General features: G+C 34.0%; 2 protein-coding genes across 2 annotated transcripts; both read right to left on the reverse strand.

The window, feature by feature from the left end:
• Positions 1 to 1,175: 1,175 nt before the first annotated feature.
• LOC11424352 (ATP-dependent RNA helicase DEAH13) lies at positions 1,176 to 7,731 on the reverse strand. The gene is made up of 12 exons (XM_003605027.4): positions 7,593 to 7,731; positions 7,439 to 7,511; positions 7,147 to 7,219; positions 6,977 to 7,063; positions 6,834 to 6,883; positions 6,669 to 6,729; positions 6,191 to 6,574; positions 5,665 to 5,910; positions 5,317 to 5,547; positions 4,631 to 4,747; positions 3,287 to 4,489; positions 1,176 to 3,038 (listed from the first exon to the last, which is right to left on the reverse strand). Exons 2-12 carry the CDS (start codon positions 7,456 to 7,458, stop codon positions 1,515 to 1,517), a joined length of 3,996 nt encoding a protein of 1,331 aa, XP_003605075.1. The 5' UTR covers positions 7,459 to 7,511; positions 7,593 to 7,731; the 3' UTR covers positions 1,176 to 1,514.
• Positions 7,732 to 10,418: 2,687 nt separating this feature from the next.
• Positions 10,419 to 20,108, reverse strand: LOC11428640 (protein transport Sec1a). Its single transcript, XM_039832592.1, has 21 exons — positions 19,962 to 20,108; positions 18,696 to 18,751; positions 18,500 to 18,581; positions 17,930 to 18,008; positions 17,765 to 17,815; positions 17,536 to 17,632; positions 17,407 to 17,439; positions 16,253 to 16,378; positions 15,697 to 15,888; positions 15,537 to 15,620; positions 15,353 to 15,451; positions 15,192 to 15,268; positions 14,343 to 14,439; positions 13,946 to 14,071; positions 13,755 to 13,850; positions 13,125 to 13,247; positions 12,797 to 12,877; positions 11,804 to 12,012; positions 11,601 to 11,691; positions 11,424 to 11,513; positions 10,419 to 10,472 (listed from the first exon to the last, which is right to left on the reverse strand). The coding sequence occupies exons 1-21, from the start codon at positions 20,038 to 20,040 to the stop codon at positions 10,419 to 10,421; spliced, it is 2,022 nt and encodes a 673-aa protein (XP_039688526.1). The 5' UTR covers positions 20,041 to 20,108.
• Between the last annotated feature and the right edge of the window lie 443 nt (positions 20,109 to 20,551).

Consider the following 20,551-nt stretch of genomic DNA (forward strand, 5'->3'; position numbering starts at 1 on the left):
ACATCGTGGGCATAGGTATGTGTATCACAGACGCATAAGGAGCCTTTGTGCTGGCTCAAACAGAATGGTTCTCACCTATCATTGATGTAGATATTGGGGAGGCTATCAGCCTCTTGAAAGCTATGGAATGGGTAAGGGACCTCCATTAGTAGACAAGCGAACGAAATTTGCTCATATAACTATTAAAATTTTCAATTTGGTCCCTTATGGTTTTGGTGAGGGACAAAATTTACTGCACTTGCGTGAATATTAGACGTTGAATGATTTAGGGATTTGCTGCAATAACATGATGAAGGAAGAAGCAAAGATCAAAGATGAAAATTCATAAACGGGCACCGAATTAATGGGTTTTTGAGAGAAGAAGAGAGATTGAGTTTTTAAAAACATAATTTGAGATTTTAATTTTTGATTGATTGTATTTGTAATTTTTCTTGTGAAGATGATGAAGATGATATAAAGATGAATAAGAATATGAAGAAAAACAAAAATTAGGTGTTGGTGGTTCATTGTTACATACAATGGACTTGCAATCAAATGACTGAAACCATATCAAGAATATTAAGCGTTAAAAAACTAACGGAGATGATCAAAATGATTAACGGAAGATAAGGGACCAATTTGTAAATTTTTATAGTTATTAGGCCACTTTAAAACAAAGAATTAAGTTAAGGGGTCGACTAGATTTAATAACACCAAAAAAAAGTTCACTCCAATAGTAGAATTCTTATGAACTCAAGTTAAAATGGATGCTACGATTGAGCCTTCATCTTTAAAACCTTTAGTGAAAAATTGATGTTTAAAACTTGTTCTCATAAGGATTCTCTTAAATGTTAAATAAATTAACAACAGATTCTTAAAATTAAGAACCACATTAGAGTTGCTCCCTTAGTTTTCTGATAATGGGTATTATTTCTGTATCTGATCCGCTAGAAAGTATAGAAAATTAAGATTGGATCTGGATAAATGCCACTTGATGAGGACTAGACGCACTTCATGATCATCTTCTGCTTTAATCTAATGTACAGTTAGATAATCATGCTGCCAAAATAAAGTTTCCTACTTTAAGATCAAATAAAATTTATCTACAATTTAGATTATAAATCAAATTCATTGTAAATTTATCAGTAAAAATGTTTTTTCTTCTAAACACTGTTTAGAAAACAACAATTACGAGGAAAAGATTTCACACAAAATTGCTTAATACTTGGCAATACATAACTTGAGTCACTTCAGAGTTTAGATAAACTTGAAGCACTTAGAAATACCAAAAGAATGCAGAATATTGCAATAAGTAAACAAAATTTAGACAATTCTAGTGTAAGTTAAAATAGCTTCTGTATCTCAGCTTTTTAGAAGCTTTCTCGTATAACTTCTACAACTTTAAAAGGACTTTGAAGAACCATAAAATTGTTCTGAATAATAAGCTCTCAAAACTAATCTAGAGATGGCCTTCAACTATGAAAACAGCTAAATGTAGGGGTTACATATGCAATTTTACCTTAACTGTCGAGCAATCATTGCCGCGATTTAGATTTTACTTTTGACTTTTTTTTTGAACTTTTATGCAGAGGTCGTTCTTGGGTCTCCTGTAGCACTTCGCCAAGCATTTGTAACCATAGCTCTTCAAAGTGCTTGCGAAAACCCTGTTGAAACCAATCCAAAATTTCTGAAAATAACTCTCTTGGATTCTGCTTCCACACTATTCTCAACGTGGCAGAGCTATCAATCAACCTGCTATTTAACTTGCTTATAAGATTTCCTACCCTTTTTTGACCAAAGGATTCTCTCCTCAAAATAGTTTCAGGAGGGGCTGACATGTATTTTCGAACTGTTTTCAGGCATGGACACACCTGACCTTCAAGTAAAGCATAGGCAAACACCTGCACCCGATGCTCGACATTGCTAATGGGTATTGAATGCTTAGGAAGTTCCCAACAGAAGCGTCCAAAGGTTGGGATGACCCAACATTTTACTTGGTCAGCCTGTGCATCATAAAATGGTCTGGGATCTGTCAGGGGTGGAGAGAAGATGCATGAAGACTTTGCATTCTCAACTAGCCAAGTTGGGTCCACATTCGTTACTCCATGCATGTATGCTCTCTTCGCACTCGTCTCCCCTTCTTTGTTTGGTCTTTTTGTCTCTAATAGCTCATTGTAAACCAGAAACTCGGGGCGTACAGTAGAGACCGATGACCAACGATGAATGAAAATACTTTCATCAACCATGCATGACTGATACCTACCGGCACGAGAAATTGTCACTCCATCATCGGTCTTTGAAGAAATTGGAATACGTTTGGCAACCCTATCTGCCCAGCCAGCACATATTGCTCGACAAATGAGCCTTTCCTCAACCAGAGGGAGAGGATAGTGCGCAGAAGAAACTCGCCAAGCATGTTCCACATCCTCAAGAGTTCCATGAGTCCACGAGTACTCTTGTTCTAAACCACCTTTATCACTCTGAAAAAAGACCAGTCTGAGGAGTTGCTGTCTAAGTTTGGACATTTCATCCATGGTTTTGAAATGCAATGCATTGTCTTCACAGAATTGTACTGAATTCTGTGAATGTTCAAAACACTGCAAGGCATATGCTATGGCTAGCGCATCACTACTGACAATTCGAAACTTTTCACGAGCAACTTTAGAGGTCTGTTTTAGTTTCTTTCTCTTCGTCTTTTCTGTTTTATCAATATTGTTCTCATTGTCCCCCATTCTAGATTTCTCGGACGTTTCTGAATCTTTGTTGCTATCATTTCCTTCATATTGCATTACAAAAGGATTTGGCAAACTCAAAGCAGCAGCAGCTGCAACAGCATATGCCAAAAGCAGACTTGAGTTACAAATACGCTTGTACCTTGTATTTTTTATAACAGTAAGGATCATTCTAGAATGACGAGGACTCAAAGGATAAAGTGCCATGGCTTTTCCTAAAAGTGTGAGCTCATCTTTGCTATCAAGTGCTTCAAGAGCTCTCAAGCAATTCTCAGCTTCAAGCAGGGAAGCAGCCTTAAGAGAAGTAGGAAACGGGAAGTTTGCAACCTATATAAAAAAGGAATTGAGAAAATCAAATTATCAGACAATAGAAAGGCTCAATAAAATCACGTGTGGAACAAAGTTGACAGTTCACGAGCAAAACTAAGAATATAAGTAGTATATAACACCATAAACCAAATTGCTATAGATATATGGTGGAAAACCTACTTCCTTGCCTTATATAGTTAATGATAACATCCAATATAAACAAGTAGATGGAATGAAAACTCGTAAAATCAAAATATCAAACTTACCTTCTTAATTTGCATGGATTTCAAGAGAAGGACAACACCATGGACAGGTACTTTCTCAACTTCAGCAGGAGAGAACTCAGGAAACTCATTACTAAAAGCTGCAGAAGAATAGAGACGATAACAGTGTCCCGCAGCAGTTCTTCCAGCTCTGCCTGCACGTTGAGCAGCAGATGCCTTACTTATCCATTTCACCTCATATGTCTCCATGCCATTAGAGGAATCATAATTCTTCACCTTTTCCCTTCCAGTATCAACCACATACTTAATCCCTGGAATTGTTAAAGATGTTTCTGCAACATTTGTAGCAACAACAACTAGTCTCTCTCCCTCCTTGACTCCATCAAATACACGAAGTTGAGCTGCAGCAGGCAGCATAGCATAAAGTGGTAGAACAAAGAGTGCACCTGGAGAGGAATCGTGATTTTCTCTAGCTATTTTCTCCCTGCCAACTTTCGATTGGTCTAAACCATCTTCTGTATTCACATTTGAGGAACTTAATGTTGCTTGCCCAGACAAGTTTTCGAAAGCAGCCTTCAATGAAGCAAGACTTCCTTCATTTCCTAAGACATCCACAATATTGTTATTGTTCTCTGAACCGTTGTGATTATTTTTATCATCATCATTGAATTCCAATTCACTCTCTGTTTCTGAATCATAAGAATCAGATTCGTTCTCATCAAAATTATTGTCATCTTCATCATAACCACTAAACCTATCAGTTTGTTGCATGGATGAACTTCCAGGCATCTCAAATGCTTCATTAATCTCATTAATATTTATTCCCTCAACAGAACTTGTTTCATTGACCACATTGCTATCATTTTCCACAGATCCTTTAACTTTTTTCATGATAAACTCCTTTGAAGCTTTGCGTAGCTTCCTGCACAAGTCCTCCACTTCCCTTTGTCCAGTGACAAAGACAAGTATGCCCCCAGATGGCAACTTCTTGTGAATTGCCAAGATCTTCTTATATGCAGCACCAACATAATCTGTTATCTCGGTTTTCTTTGCAAAATACATTGTAACTGGAAATTGCCTCGTTGGAACTTCTATCACAGGTGGAGGAGTGTGGAATAACCTTCCAGATGTGAAGTCTTGCACTCGCAAGGTGGCACTCATCAGCACAAGTTTTAATGGAAAAACCATTTTATCAGGACTTATACTTTCTCCTGAAAGGACCATCTTCTGTTGTTCATCATAAATCTATCATAATAGTAAGATAATGAGCATGCGTATTATAATGTAGGTGGAATGAGTATTAAATGAACGGAAATTATAAAATAAGATAGTACGGATTTAAACTTAATTTGAAAAAAATGGGTATAATGAAACACTTCGATTTACCTTTTGGCGAGTTCTGATCACACGCGAGAGCATCCCTATCAGAATGTCTGTGTTCAAGCTCCTTTCATGAGCCTCATCAAGAATTAGGACAGAATAACGCCTTAATAAAATATCATTCTGCATCCAGAGGTATTCAATTAAACAACAGAAGTACATATGATTCTGTTACTCATCTTGTTTAGTGTAACTAATATAAGTAAGAACAATTACATTAGAACAACATATCAGAGTATAGAGTGGAATAAACAATATCATCACAATGTAATAAACAGCAGCAACACTGCCACAGTAGTAATAGCAATGACACTTGCAACTACTACGGATAATAGCCATGAACAAATGAAAGAGGAAAATCATAATCAATCCATTGTCAGTTTCCAATCTAATGTGATATGAAATATACAGAATCCTAAAATGTACATAATCATTCACATACAAATGATAATGTTCTCAAGTATTATGCCGAAAAATACATGTTCTTAATTAAGGAATGATAAATTCTAAGATTCTATATGTATTGACTTTATGCAACTTACAACGATCCTAAATATGAACAAACGTTTCTATCTTCCCCACAAACTGAACAAAGGTCTCTCCTTATTTATCATTTGTGATAAGGCTACAAACTCGTAAAAGAACCACCAAAAAGAACAAAAGGGAAACATAGCAAGGTAAAATATAACAACCTGAACTTCTCGCAGCAAAATTCCATCAGTCATAAACTTGATAGAACAATTTTCTCCAATTTTCTTATCGTACCTAACTTGAAAGCCAACCTCCTTTCCTAGCCGAACACCAAGCTCATATGCCACACGCTTTGCTGTGGCAAGAACAGCCACTCGACGTGGTTGAGTGACACCAATAATACCACTGCGAGCATGGAACTTGCTTGAACCATAGCCAGCTTCATAAAGAAACTGATATATTTTGAAATAATAATAAATTATTATATTGTCATTATTAGTCAAAATGTAAGCTAGTTTTTGAATGATAGATAATACCATCATAACATACTTAAGTAAAAGTATACTAACCTGAGGAACCTGTGTTGTTTTACCACATCCAGTTTCTCCACATACGATGACACTGGAATTGTAGTTTATAGCTTCCATTATCTCTTGCTCCATCATGACAATAGGAAGATCCTTTCTTTTCTCTTGAACCTCTGGTGGTCTATAAACATGCACAACTGTAGGAGTAGTCAAGGGCCTTTGTGTAGAAACATGTGGAAGATTGCTCAATTCATTGAAGTTCGTGGTGGGGTTCTCATTTTTCCTGTCCTGTATCAAGTAAAAAAATGCCAAAAAGCATTGATGTAAGTTGCAGATACTCAATATGGAGTCTTATAGACATACTATAGTGTGTATACAATAGTATATGAAAAAATATTTACGCAAATATACATACAAAAAAAAAGAGAAACAAATATAAAAAGTAAAGCTTATAATACTTCATTAGTGTCATAAATTCAACGTTCCAAATGAACAAAAAAAATAAAAATTGAATCTTGTATCTTGATTGCACAGTGCACACCCACCAATTACTGAGAAGGGATTATACCTTTGAATTGGTGCTTTTTATGTCATCAATAGAACGAGAGGTGGGAGAAGAACTTCTGATTTCATCAGGTTGCTTGTCAGTGGAAACGTCAGCCACAGGTTCAGCGACAGTTTCATAATTAATAACTTCATTTCTATGAACTGGTTCTTGAGTGGACTCCAAAGGAACAGTTGTTGTATATAAAATTTCTTTTTCGGTTCTAAAAGGTTGAATAACATCATTTTCCTCAAATTCCTTAACCTGCACCGTATGAATCTCTTCTTCCTCGGATTCAGATGTACATGCAATATCCTGTTTCTTGGACAGGTCATCATCATGTGGGACATCCAATCCTTCTTTCAATAAATGCACAGCCTTCCTACGCTTTTCCTTCACGGTCTCAACCTACAATATACAATGGCAACAGTCAACACTCAACAAACAAGCTCAAGATTTTTAATATTTTTGTAAAAGTATAATTGTTTCTGACAATACAAACCCGATTAATATTGCACGATGACTGCAGAAGAGGAAATGCATACTCAGGAAGAGTGTTCTCACTGAAACAATAAAATAAAAAAAAGTTCCATTTTTTATTCAACAACTTAGCACTTCCCATAGAAAACAGCATCAAAGCAGAAACTGTAGCGAACTAATAACTTACTTTAGTGTCTTCAGGGCTTTTTCCAGCAGAAGTTGCTTCTCCTTGTCATCCTATACAAATGAAATGAACCAAACAAACTGAGACCCAAAACAAAAAAAGAAGAAACAAAAATCATATCCTTTTTTGTCCACACCCCCACAAACCTCTGATTTCTTCAACTTCTTTTTCTGAGTTTTGCTCAACTTCTGTTTCTTATTTGATTGGACTTTACCACGTTTCTTTCCACGTTCCTAATACAAAATAATATCGATCACACAAAATGCGTAAACATGCAAATTGAAAGAACACATAATCATGTTCAAACTATTCCTACCTGTTCCATCTCTTTCCTTTTCTTCATCTTCTTAGTTGGCAAAATTAGTGCATTACTATCACCATCTCCATAACTAACCTCAAAAAAGAAAGAAATTATAAGAATCATATATAGCATTAACCAAACATTGATTCACTCTTTTCTTGCTATATGAAAAAGTTTTTCACACACACCGATCAAATCAGTGTTGTCAATCGCAGATTGCATAAGATAGCAAGTGTAAAACATTTTTTACATCGACAGTGCATTATTTGTAATGAAATAGTTGAAGAAAAGGGGTGAGGTGATTAACCTTAGAGAGTTAAACTCCATTTTGATTACAATTCCACCACCGTACAGAGGAAGTGTTCAGAAACAGTTACTAGCTGCAAAATAAAACAAAAACGATTATAATAAGATAGATAATAATCAGCGAAACCTCAATAGAGAAAAAAAAGGGAACGGACCTGAGTGACGGCGGTTCGAAAGAGAGAGAGAGAGAGAGAGAGACCGGAGAAGCTTACGGAAACGGCGCGGGGTCACTTTCTTACTGCCTCACTTCCAAAGCTCTCAACTCTAATCAAGGTTTTAACCAATTTTTTTTTTTTTTTTTTTTTTTTTTTTTTAAGGAACCAAACCCCTATTACTACTATTCGGAATTTTTATTTAAATATGTTCATATGATTTTTCTTTATTATTTTAAAGGGTCTAGTTAACAAGTGTCCGGGACATTATGCTAAATTAAATAATTATTTTTTTTAAAATTTTAAAGTTTTTAATTTCCAATGATTACACAAACTTTCATAAAAAATTATTATTTAAAGTCCTTAATCAATGCTTCGGAAGTAATAGTTAACATTTTCTTATTTTAAAAATGAACCTTTATTTTTTCTAAAATATAATCTATATATTTTTTTGAAATAAAAATAAAATGCGAAAACAATCAAAGTTATGAAATGGAAGAAGTATTTTGTCTCTGAATCATAGAAATGTAAACAATCTCTAAAACATTTTAAAATTTATTAAGTAAAATTACTCTCTTCTATTTTAAGAGTCAATGAAATCAACGACTAGTTTTTTATTTTGGTTACAAATGAAGGACTAGTTTAATGAATTGAAAATAACATAGGCATGTATAAAATATGTAAAGTTTGGGTTCGAACTCCGAACACCAGAAAAAAAAAAACAATCATACAAGGGGAAATAGAACATTACTTGTTTAAAGTTATTAGTCTACATTTTTTTTTTATAATTTTTTTAATGTATTATTATAAAAGTTAATGAAAATATGATGGTATGTATATCAAATTCTCTAAAATGTTATGTTAAATATACAAATGAAGTTTAATTTCATTGATTTATTAGTTTATTAATTTATTTAAATATGAATCATATTATTTATTTAAACTTGTTCATATGAAATATGTTTTTCATTAGGCTAACAAGTAAGACTTTCAAAAGACCAAACTCTAACCTAAAAATTAAGTTTATAATAGACTACAAGCCAAGCTTAGACTTTCGATTTTTTTTAAGTCATGGTTTACGTCTTGTAGAGCCTAACTTGACACAGACTATTCCTACCCCTGCATATTCTAAACAATCATGCAAAATTGGTTCACTTGGTAAAGAGTTGACTTGCATACAAGATAGTGAGTTCAACTCTTGTTGCCAACATGATGACCTTTTTAATGGATGATTTATAAGTACCTCTCTTAGAGATAACTGAACCTTGAGGTCTACATGGGTATTATAATTTTATAGTTCGTAAACTAAATAGGAGAGGTGAATCTTTTATCCAAAAATAGTTGTTGCCAACATGTTGACTTTTTAATGGATGATTTGTAAGTACCTCTCTTAGAGATCACTGAATCTTGAGGTCTGCATGTGTATTATTTTATAGTTCGTAAAGTAAATGGGAGAGGTGAATCTTTTAACCAGAAATAGAACATTACTCATTTGTTTTTTACTAAACATATATATGGAAGGATTCACTTCATTAGATACTTTTAGTTTTCTATTTTCTATTAATTTTTTGAACTATTCCAGAACATTAGAAGTTCATACTATATTCGATATTGTAAGAATTATTGGCGTTGCCTTCCCATTCGTTTTTGCTTTGTTAATACAATGAGAGTTTGACCAGTGATTTCCTATACAATCATGCCTAATCAAATTACAATCATTGATATTCTAAATATGGAGATATGCGTATAATAGTCTGATACACCAATCTAGGCTAAATCGGAGGTTGACGAATGTTGAGACTATCAAGAAAATCGTGAAAGAGTTGCAACGGAAGACCTTTGGTGAAGATGCCACCAATCTGATAACGTGATGAAACATGTAATACTCTTACTTGGCTGTAAGCAACTTTTTCCCGCAAAAAATGTATATTCATCTCGATGTGTTCGGTGTGTTGATGTTGAACTGGGTTGCCGGAAGGGTACATTGCACTCACGTTATCACAATAAACAAGAGTAGCTGTCATAACTGGAAAATGTAGCCGTCATAACTTTAATCATCATAGATTAGATCTATATTTCTTCCTGGTTGGGTTTTGACATTAGCCCCATCCTTAAAAAAAAGTGAAGTCTAATTATCATTGAAAACAAGAAGACAAGATGACATATGTTTTCCTTCATACTCAATTGCAATGCTCAAATTCAAAACATGTAACCTAAACATGTTATTCAATTTTGACAGTTTTTTTTTTTTTTTTAATCTTGAATGTATACTAAGCTCTCTTGTTTAGGTTAACAATAAAAATAATTTTGAAAAAGAAGCATATTTGTTTGTACAAGATAGAGTAGGTAAACTTGTCCCCACAAGAAAAACAAAATAGAGTAGGTGAAGAAAAGGTTTTGGTATATGGAGTCATGGAGAGAAGATTTGGAATAGTCTTGTTGCAGAAGGTTAATAGTTGAGAGGTGCAAGCGGTTTAACTCAAGCCGTATTGTCATTCGTGAGGATTCACGAGGAATATTCTCGCGACATATAGTATTACTGTATATAAAAAATGAAACTGGAGGGAGTATTAAACTTTAAACAAGGGAGAATATGGAAGAAGTAACTATAAAAGCTATACTTTATTATCTTCCTTTCAGCTGAATGTGACATAAAATCTTATTACATATATGTATATATCATAACAGGACCAAATGTCCATCGTACATGACAAAATTTGCGTAACCAAAATTGAAGGGAACCCTGTGTTCATCCCTTGTCGAGGGAGTATAAACATTCTATGTCTAAAGAATAAAGGGTATAAGCACTTAGCAGTATTCAGAAACACTTCATATTCCAAGGCCATCCGGTGCAATTTGGCCGTCACACAATAACTTCAATTTCTGCACATTATTACACGGCATCAGGAGAATCAATTGTGCTATATATTTGTTTCAGTTTGATAAATATTTTAGCTTCTAAATAAAAACTGATAAAAGAAACTAAAAAAATATCAGCAGCTACTTCAATCAAACTCTTCTTTCTACCCAAAAATCTCTGCCTATCAGGATTTACATGGCATTGTTCTCATAGGTCTAAATTACGGTTCGCAAAAACAATTGCGGTCATAATATAATTTTTTTAGAGGTCTTATTCTTGGATAGTAAAGATATAGAAGTCAAAGATACAGTTGACTGACTTTACTTGCAGCTCAAGCAACTAGCTTAAGAGTGACTAGTTACACTATAGTGCACGATAGCTTACAGTATACTAACACTTTGTCTATAAATACTTGCTGAAATCATTAATTCATCAATGAGAAAATTTATCTTGGTTCATCTTTTAACATTCTTAATACGTAGCATTAGCATTGCAACTGCAATTGCAGCCGTATCGGCCACATTTGCAGGAGAACAAAAAAAAACCAAAGGTCAAAATCTAGTTCATATTGAGATGGCATAGTATAATGTGTGAATGTAGAATCACCATAGTAGTTCTAATGAACGTAATTAATCATGTTAATTGGGCCATACCAATTTCCTGGCAACGTAAAAGGCAATCATATAAGATGGATTGTTCACTAGGTGTCAGCTCAATGGAAAAAGTTTGACTTTGTAACCTCAAGGACGGATTTCAAATCCCATAAGGTAATTAATAACAATTTCCACTTCCCCGGGTTAAAAAAAATCATTTAAGATGGATCTTATTGAAAAGAAAGAAACATTAAATAGCATGGAACAATGTAGAAGATGATCAACTATTATAATCCGGACATTGTTCATATAAAAGTCTGAATTATGAGAGCTCTGTACTGTTCCTTGGTAGGAAATTGCAAAAAATGATGGAGTTATTACCGTAAGATACATAGGAGGATCATCCATGGAAGTAGTGCCTAGGATTACTTCTCTTTTTAGTTTTGTTGTCAGTTTATGACAAACACGTAGCTGAAAATAAAAGTAATAATATCATAAGATGGGATTACAAATGCAACATCCCGAATATGGATGCAGAAGTTCTTTATCAAATTTTACCTCAGATCGAGTAGCCCCGCCAATAATAAACACAAAGATCCGCTTTCCCATCTTCTTGAAATCAGCAGCCACGTTCTTTAACGTGGAGTCACTAAAGAAGATTGGAAAAGCTATAAGTTCAGGGCTAAAGCTGTATCCGTTTGAAAGCATATTTCATTTATGTTAAAGAAGCAAATTTGTGTTTAGGTAATAGTTCATGTCACCTTGAATATCCATCGTCAGAAGCACGAGACTTAGCCCAGTTGGCTGTTCGCCTAGATCTTATTGAATTAGGAGCGGTAGTCGGTGCTTGAGTTGTCTGATTGCGTGTGCTGCTTCGAGCAGAGTTTCCTTTGGAAGCAGGAACTGGTTCATTTTTACATGCATAGTCACTCTTTGGCAAATCACCCTTATTCAGATTTTCAATGACCTCCTGATAAATGCAACGCCCTCTATGATTTACATTGATCATATACAATAATGACACTATTCATGCTATAGTTAAACAGCAATATTTCTTATGCAATTTCCTTAGCATGTTTAAATCAGAATCTTCTCATACAATTCCACAACAAAAACTATTCTCATTAGGTATGGTTCATATAATTTCATGTTGACTTTGCATATGTTTACCGCCACTTAGCCCAATTGAATCTAATATAATTTCATGTAGAGGAAAGATTTATTGGATGGCAAGTGTAACACACTGCACAAATTAACTAATTTGTGGTTGGGCCTAACGCAACCCCAAAAAACCGGCTTGTGATTTGAGGACTAGCATATAAACACTTGTTCAAGCCATATCACTTCCAATATGGGACTCTTAACAGTGGAAAAACTATATAATCTGTAAATTCTAAAATGTTATTAAATTAAACATGTAAATTACGAAAGATTCGGCAGCTTCACTAAGCAAGGATAGGCAGATCAACCATCTTGCAAATGTTGTTTACATTTTTGCATCGTAAAAGCCAATGACTGGAAATTTCTTATTTGGACTAGCATTGCAGTTTTTTTTTTTTGAAGCAAGAAAATCACGATTTTCCCTGTGCAAGGATCCTCTATGTTTGGTTATTGAGCCCCTAGGTTATATTAGAAGAAATTGGTTTCTTTCTCTTCCTAATATTCATAAAATTTGAGAGAACTCAAATCCAAAGATATCATTTTCAAATGCAATAAATTTGGAAAATAAAGGCTTGCATGATATTTAGTCGTACCTCTATAACGGGATAAAATCGAAATAGTGACCATGTTTCTTCCTCTTCATCAGTACGATCTTTGCGTGCTGCTTGCGATGTCTATGTAAGAAAAAAAAATATTTTATAGATAATTTGATGGAAAATAAAGCATTCACACAAGGGCATGAAATAGAACATTTTGTAATACAATACCATACCGCCCTCAGCTTGAAATATCTAAAATCCATAATGAAAGGGAATCCATAAATCATATACTTTTATTTTCATTTCGTAAATATATAAGTCCGCAGTTAACATATTTCCTCCATTTGACTTCTATAAGCATGAAATGAATATATATGTTTACCTTCTGGTTACTGAACTTTAGTGAGAAATCACCAGTAGCAGCAGCTGCCTTCTTTTTGGTTGCTCCCGCCAGCATTTGCATATTACTGACAACTTTCATGTCATCGGGTGATAGTTTTGCCAACTAGTTAGATAAACAAACCATCAATAATGATCGCTTATGATATATTCTTTTTCTTTGAGTTATAGTATTGTATTTGTTGCTAGATGCTGAATGCAAAAAAGATCAGACTGGACCTCAGAAATCAAATATATCAAGTAAGGTAACAATAAACCTACAATGTCCTGTGTCTCAAAAGACACCACATCCAAATTTGTTTACGAGGCAACTACAGATAAAGCGATCCAAACCCATATACTCAAAGATAATTTACAAATGCGACATGAATATCTAGCAATTCAGAGCTTAGCACAGTCGCACAAGTTTAATTCAGTCAATTTTACCTACCAACCTTCTACAACAACAACAAAACCTTCTAAAGAATATAAATCTGATCAGAATTTGAGCATCTTTACTTATTTTTGAGTTAGGAAAAGCAAGAATATCAGAAATATTTTCAAATCATAAACCTAATAAAGAAACATAATTAGTAGAATTTATAAAACGTGATTTATAGGAGTTGGTATCGACCTGCATTAGCTTTACACCTTTATCACCCTCAAACTTTTCAGGGTAGACGGTTGCATAGATCATCAACAACCGCAACTTATATTCAGGAGACATTTTCTGCACATGGAAAAATGTTTTATACGGAAATTGTACGTATTGTGTTGAGATGTATATTATATCGCCTAATCGGACATATGGATTCAGTACAAGACCTGCTTTGTTCTTAAAAAGTTAATAACGTCCTTGGCTGCAGCATCCCCAAAAACAAGATCTTGCTCCAACTGTCCAAGCTCTCGAAGGTCGTTTTCTCTGATGATTGTGTTGATCTTTCCGGCTATCTACGTTGAATTAATCATGCAGAGTGGTCAGAATAGAAATATGTTTCATTTGTTTTGTTAGGACCCTTATCAGCTCATAAGAGTGTTGTATGTTATAGATGTTTGCGAGTCTTAGTGAGCACGAGTTATAAAAAATTATGCAATTTCTGTCCTCTTGCATTCCATTGTCATTATTCTTATTTCTTAAGCTGCAATCAAATACTCTTCCTCGATAACTATAAAGAAAAAAAAATTAAAAGACAACAGAAACAAGATGGAAAAACTCAATCACCTCTACATGGAGTGAAATCTTTTCCACTTGCTCAGTGTATTGGGGCAAAGCTTGAACCATTTTTTGCAAGTCTCGTGTAGATAATTCACTACCATCTCTGCAAAGTATCAAATTTATAGGTCAAAAAAGTGTTTATCCGACTGTAGAGAAGTGCAACGATCACCATTTTTGTTTAGAAGAATCTCAACAAAACAGTAACCTGTGTGGAAAAGGCTTGAGAGACGATAAATCTTTGCTTTCGTATGTAATGAATCTTAGTTTAGTTTCCAATTTTCATTCTACGAGTTATTAGTTAGGTAAGAATTCAATCTATTTACATTAATAAGAGAAATTTGAACGTGAGTATTCTTATTAGAACAATATATTTTCTATCGTTTGTAACGTGCAATCACCGGTGATAAAGTACCTCTACTTGTACTATTGCTGCATTTGAGTAAAATATCTATATTTTGATCCAAATTCAACCACATAATAAGTTTGATATTCAGTCTCAATATGTTACCCAGTGTTTGTTAAATAAAATACATTTTTCTTAATATGAAATATTTTTGGACAAATAATAAAATGACAATATATACTTAATAACAAAATTATCTATAAAACGTTGTAATATTGTATGAGAAAAAAAAACAAGTTAACTATTCTATACGAGATTAGAAATGAAAAAAAGTTGAGATAACTCCAATTATAGAAAAAATGATGGTCTTAATTATAGACTTCTCCAAATGTGTTGTATGTAAAAGAAAAAATGACTATACAGTGAAAGATATAGGACCTTAAGTTAGACCGGCATTTCACAAAACGGACACTAATTTTGTGTAAAGCAGGGCTAAGGGTGCCAGTGAGTACCTTCCGCTTTGATGGATTTGTGCTGCTTTGTTCTTTTGTACAAAGTTGGTAAACTTGTCGTGCAATCTTTCACTGGCCTGGAATTTAAGTTGGTAAAAGAGCATTGAGATTTGATTCAAGAAAAATAAAATGATTGCAGATAAAGAGTGAATAAGACGTACATCTGCTATATGTGAATGGCGAAGCTCAAGCCAGACTGCATCATGTTCTTCTAGAAGGACCTCCTTTTTCTCAGGTGAACCCCCTGTTTTGCTGGCAACCTAAAGTGATTGCTAAGTCAATCAAGAGTGGCAAAATGTGAAAAACTTGTCTACAAGATAAGTGGAGGAAAGAAGAGCCTCATACCTCATGTATATATTTGTTTCCATCCATATCCAATAAATCGTGGATCATAGCATCGTAGGTCCATTCATGAATTACAGGAGCAACCTGTGGTGCAGATTCATCAGTTATCAAAAGCAAGATATAACATGAAAGATTCACAGTGAAGAGAAATATTTTTAACCTGATCAATGGATCTATCAACAATGATCAGGTCGCATGTTTCACTTTGTGGAAAGTTGGGAATAGTAGATTTATATTTGGAAACCATGTCCCAAACCGCATCAGCAAGCTTGGTAGGAACTAGTTCACGACCTGCTGTTGGCTCCGACTCATCACTTTCCTTTGCCGAACGATACCACACATTCGGTAACTCCTAATGAGATAGAGATATTAAGATAACATCTTTCCGAATATAGAACAAAGTATATCACATAAAAATATGCAAAAAGAAAATTGGAGAAAAGGAATACAGGACACAATGTAAACAATACTCCCTCCGGCCTCCGGTCTCGAATATAAGCAAAATAAGTCAAACAAAGTTGATATATCTAGTTGAACTTTTTAACTAGATACGTCAACTTTGTTTGACTTTTTTTTGCTAATATTTGAGACCAGAGTAGTACGACTTTAACCATCAATTTGTCTCTTTAAATTTGGTAAGAAAAGCAGTCCATTGAAACCTTGATCCGAGTTAAAATTACAAATATAAAACATGAGGTGAAGTAGTAAAGTAACACCTTTAACGAAGCAAAAACTGTAGCCATTCGAATTGCCATATTATTCAAGCAGGTATTGAATCTACGAATATTATTAGCATTGCCATAAAGTTCTTGCAGAGCTGTTTCTTGATCAGTGATAAACCCCTAGACAATATATATTTCAGAACACAAATCAATGTTTTCTCTCATTCAAACATTATGTAAAAAGGTCAAGGTGATTCTTTCCTTAAAATTAATACAAAAACAAGTGTAACTATGTTTGAAGCAGAGTAGCTTCTTAACATTTATAAAAGATGGATAGTTAATTTTCGATATCACATCGCATGATATCCAAGGGTTTTAGGAGAAACATGTGCTCAGAGTTTTAGTTTTGGTAAAAGAATGTGCAAAAATTCTTTTACCACCAGCTAGAAACAAATTTGCATGATTGGCTAAGGTCATTAAGGAATAGATACTTTCTCACTTATTCAGCCTATCTAATTATTGTTCAAAACAAACCTTTGATTCTTTATATTAATCAGTTATGTGCCAAACTAAGTAAAGATAATCATTACATGATAAAAGCTAACAAATATATTTTTCATACAGGAAAAAACAAGAAAAAAAAGCAGTTATAGCTGTTTATTGCATGCTCAAACAGTATAATAATGTTGGGCACCAGAAGAGCAGAAATAATGTATTCTATGTATTACACTATAGTTAGTTAGAGTACACTATAGTTAGTTAGAGTGTTTGAGAAGCTTGGTTAAGGATTAGTTAGAATTAGTTACTTAACTAATCTCTATATATAGGAACACTCATGTATCATTTCAATCATCTTTTATTCAATTGTTTCTTTGTGATGACTCCTAGAGAGCATTATGCATTCTATCTTTCCATTGTATGGGACCTTGACACTCGGCATCCTCTGATTCATAATACTATGACTTTATTTTTCAAATTTCCATAGTTCTGTATTTTTTATTAAGTTGTTAAAAGTATCATATAATGCTCATGTCATGTCAATTATGAACTTTGAAAAGTTAAAAGGAAATAAAACCTTGGGATCGTACGACAAAATCATGCTTATAGAATGTCCTCTCATAAATCAGTAAACTCATGCAGATAGTTTTTTTTCTTCAGAAACATGAAATACATTGCCAGAAGCATGAAATAGTTTTATCATTATATACCTGGCTATCTATTGGAAAGTATTCCAAATTCATCTGCAAAATAAATCCAAAACTAATTTCAGTCAAAACGAATTTGACGACGATCACTTGCTCATAAATACTATATAGATGGTTAAAACAAATCCTGACCTCTCTCAATGCACCTATGCGAGGTAAGACACTTGTATCACACTTGATGTGGTTTATAAGTTCCTTGGGGATTGGTGAACTGAAAAATACATATGCTCTAAAAAGTAGCATAGGAACAATGGACCCCCCCAATCCAAAAAAGAAAAAAAGAAGCAACAATCAGTATGATCCCAAACGTATAAAAGATGAAACGATACAATATTTGTAAAAATCAAAAGTCTACGCATACTTCTTGTATAGAGGCTCCCTTCCAGACATATCAGACAAGAACATGACCACACTGCATGCTAGGAAAAGAAATGCTTAATATGGATAAACAGCACTTCTTGATGTTTTATTTTTATATCAGTCACTGACATAAAAATGGAAATTTCTAATTAAGAAATGAAATTACTTCTCTTTTGATGGCTGGATGTAATAAACAGCATCTAATGATGGTAATGGTTGCCTTCTACGGAAAAGGTCTTCCACCACTGCAATTAGAGGTCTTACATCAAATTTTTAACAGCATAACCACAGAACTTGTAATGCAGAAAAGTTAGCTCATTGCATATCAGGCGTAAACGTTAAAAAACAGGAAACAGAAGAAAGCATCTCATTTATGGTCAATATTCAAAGACAAGAATAACTACCATCACGTGTAACACGATAATACAGGTTAATGAATGAGAAATATTGTCGCAAATGATAATTTGTTTTTCTCTGGTCGCTTAGAATAGCACAGAATCACTCGTACCGAGAAACACTTGTAATCTCTTTGTCAGTTTTCTTATAATTCTTGCAAGAGCTTTAGCACCAACACTCACTTCTAAAGTGTTTGGTCATTTATTAACAATGAAAAGTGCCTCTTACAAAGCTAGTTAAATTTTTCTCTTGTGTCATTAATCAGAGCAAATGGATTCTCAAAAAGAAATGCAGAAAAATAAATAAACTTAGAAAAGTCATATCCTTTTAGAGTTCTTACAAGAAACTTCTTGGTCTGTAATATCTGCCATTTTACATGAATGTGACATAACTTTCACCGTAACTTTGTCCATTATGAGCACCTACGAGAATCAGAAAAAATCGACAAACATCATCTGTCATTGTCTACTTGAATGAACTAAAGATGAGATACAAAGGTATATGAGAAGTGCAAAACATCCATACTAAATCCACACCTTCCATGCTTTCGAATCCCCCGATTTTGCTGACCTAAGCATTTCATATAATAATCCTATGAACATACAACCATGAACAAATTAGTAAACAAGTCAAAAAGGTGAAAGCAATGCATGCATTTAGAAGTGCTTATGAAGATAAATCATGTCTATAAGCTCTTTTCAGCTTAATTTCATAAGTTTACCATAATAGATTATACATTACTTATTTGCGGCCATTCCTTCATTCCTTCCACTGTAAAAGCAACTTATACATAAGTATTAGTGCAATACAACAACCAGAAAAGCCAAAATGGCATCCTTAATTGGATTTTGTCTTCTATTTTTAACTACGCGTGGGTTTGGTTGATCGTTGGGCAACTGCCATCGTAAGTTTAGAACTATTTACCCTAATTTTTAAAAGCTCTGATGTATAGCTTCACGTCTACTATGATTTTGGTGTTTTCCAAATGCATACTGTAAAAGAGCAACAAAACACATTCTGAAAATTCGAAGCTATAAAATCTCATATTTCTTTTGCTACGTTCTTTTATCAGAGAAAATATAGGCTCATTTTCTAGAATATTAAACGCATTAAAACTTAATACGAAGAAGGATGAGGGGAAAAAAAAAGAATTTCCGCAACAAACTTTACGAATTCTTTTTAGTCAATTGACAGATTCCAAAAGTTAATTTCTTAACCAAATGAAATAGTTATGGAGAACCGGAATACTCGTTCTCCAGTGGAGGTGTTTCAATCTATGAAGCGCCAAACACCGAACACGACACTCTTACGCACATAGATACCAATAATAGTTCAAAAAATAAAAAATTGAATGTAACTACAATGTATTGGTCAATGTTTGACACCAAACACGCTTTCAACCAGAAGTACCGGTTTTGAAATTAACTATTTTCGTTGTATCCATCCAATATGGGACTCTTAACACACAACCTCACACACAAGACTAGACATTTTGAGCATGACCTGGTGGTTTGGTAACAGGTGGCTCAATGGATCTTGAATAGACTCTGATACCATATTAGAATTTAGATTGGCTTAACTCAACCTTACAAACCGTTTTTTAAGATGAAGATTATCCCCACTCATAAACACGCGTCACCTCTCATCCAACGTAAAACTCTTAACATGCTTTCTAGAATCTCAAGATAATTGAACCTTGGAGCCACATGAACGCTTGCATGTACATTTTTTTCTATAAAAAAACACTTTTCTCGAGAATGCAGAGGAAAACGAAGGAAAAAAATGAGAGAAAAGGATCTTACTATCACGACTGATATGGCGAAAAGGCCTATAATCCGATCCACCACCGCCATAAGAGAATTCAGAATCCGATAGCGACATTGTTGTTGTTGTTGTTCCTGCAACAATTGAAGATTTGAGAATGGAAAATGGAGAGAGAAAAACGTTGGAAGATTTGAGGGAAGAAAAAAGAGTTTGAGAGAAAGTCGTTAATATTTTGCATGTCTAAGGAAGTGTGAGGAGGACGTGTAATTTAGAACTAAACTTTCGGTTACGGTTTATGCTCTCCATGTCAAACACATTTCCCTTTTATATTACCTTCTAAACGTTGTCGTTTTCTTGCACAAACTTCCATTTTCGCCACATTGTCATTATAACTAGACTAGATAGTTATGAACCTATATATCCTTTTTTTTATTTATTTTATTTTATTGCGGTAATGCTATGAATTAAGTTTTTATGAAATAAGGATTAAAAATATGATAAAATTAAAGTGATCGGAATATCCATGGTCTTCGGATATACAACGTTGACGCCCAAATTTTTGATTGAATAATCAATCTTTCTGTAAGAATCAAATGAACACCGTATGAAGACGGGAAATCAAACAACG

Source organism: Medicago truncatula, chromosome 4, assembly GCF_003473485.1.
Source record: "Medicago truncatula cultivar Jemalong A17 chromosome 4, MtrunA17r5.0-ANR, whole genome shotgun sequence".
Lineage (NCBI taxonomy): Eukaryota > Viridiplantae > Streptophyta > Magnoliopsida > Fabales > Fabaceae > Medicago > Medicago truncatula.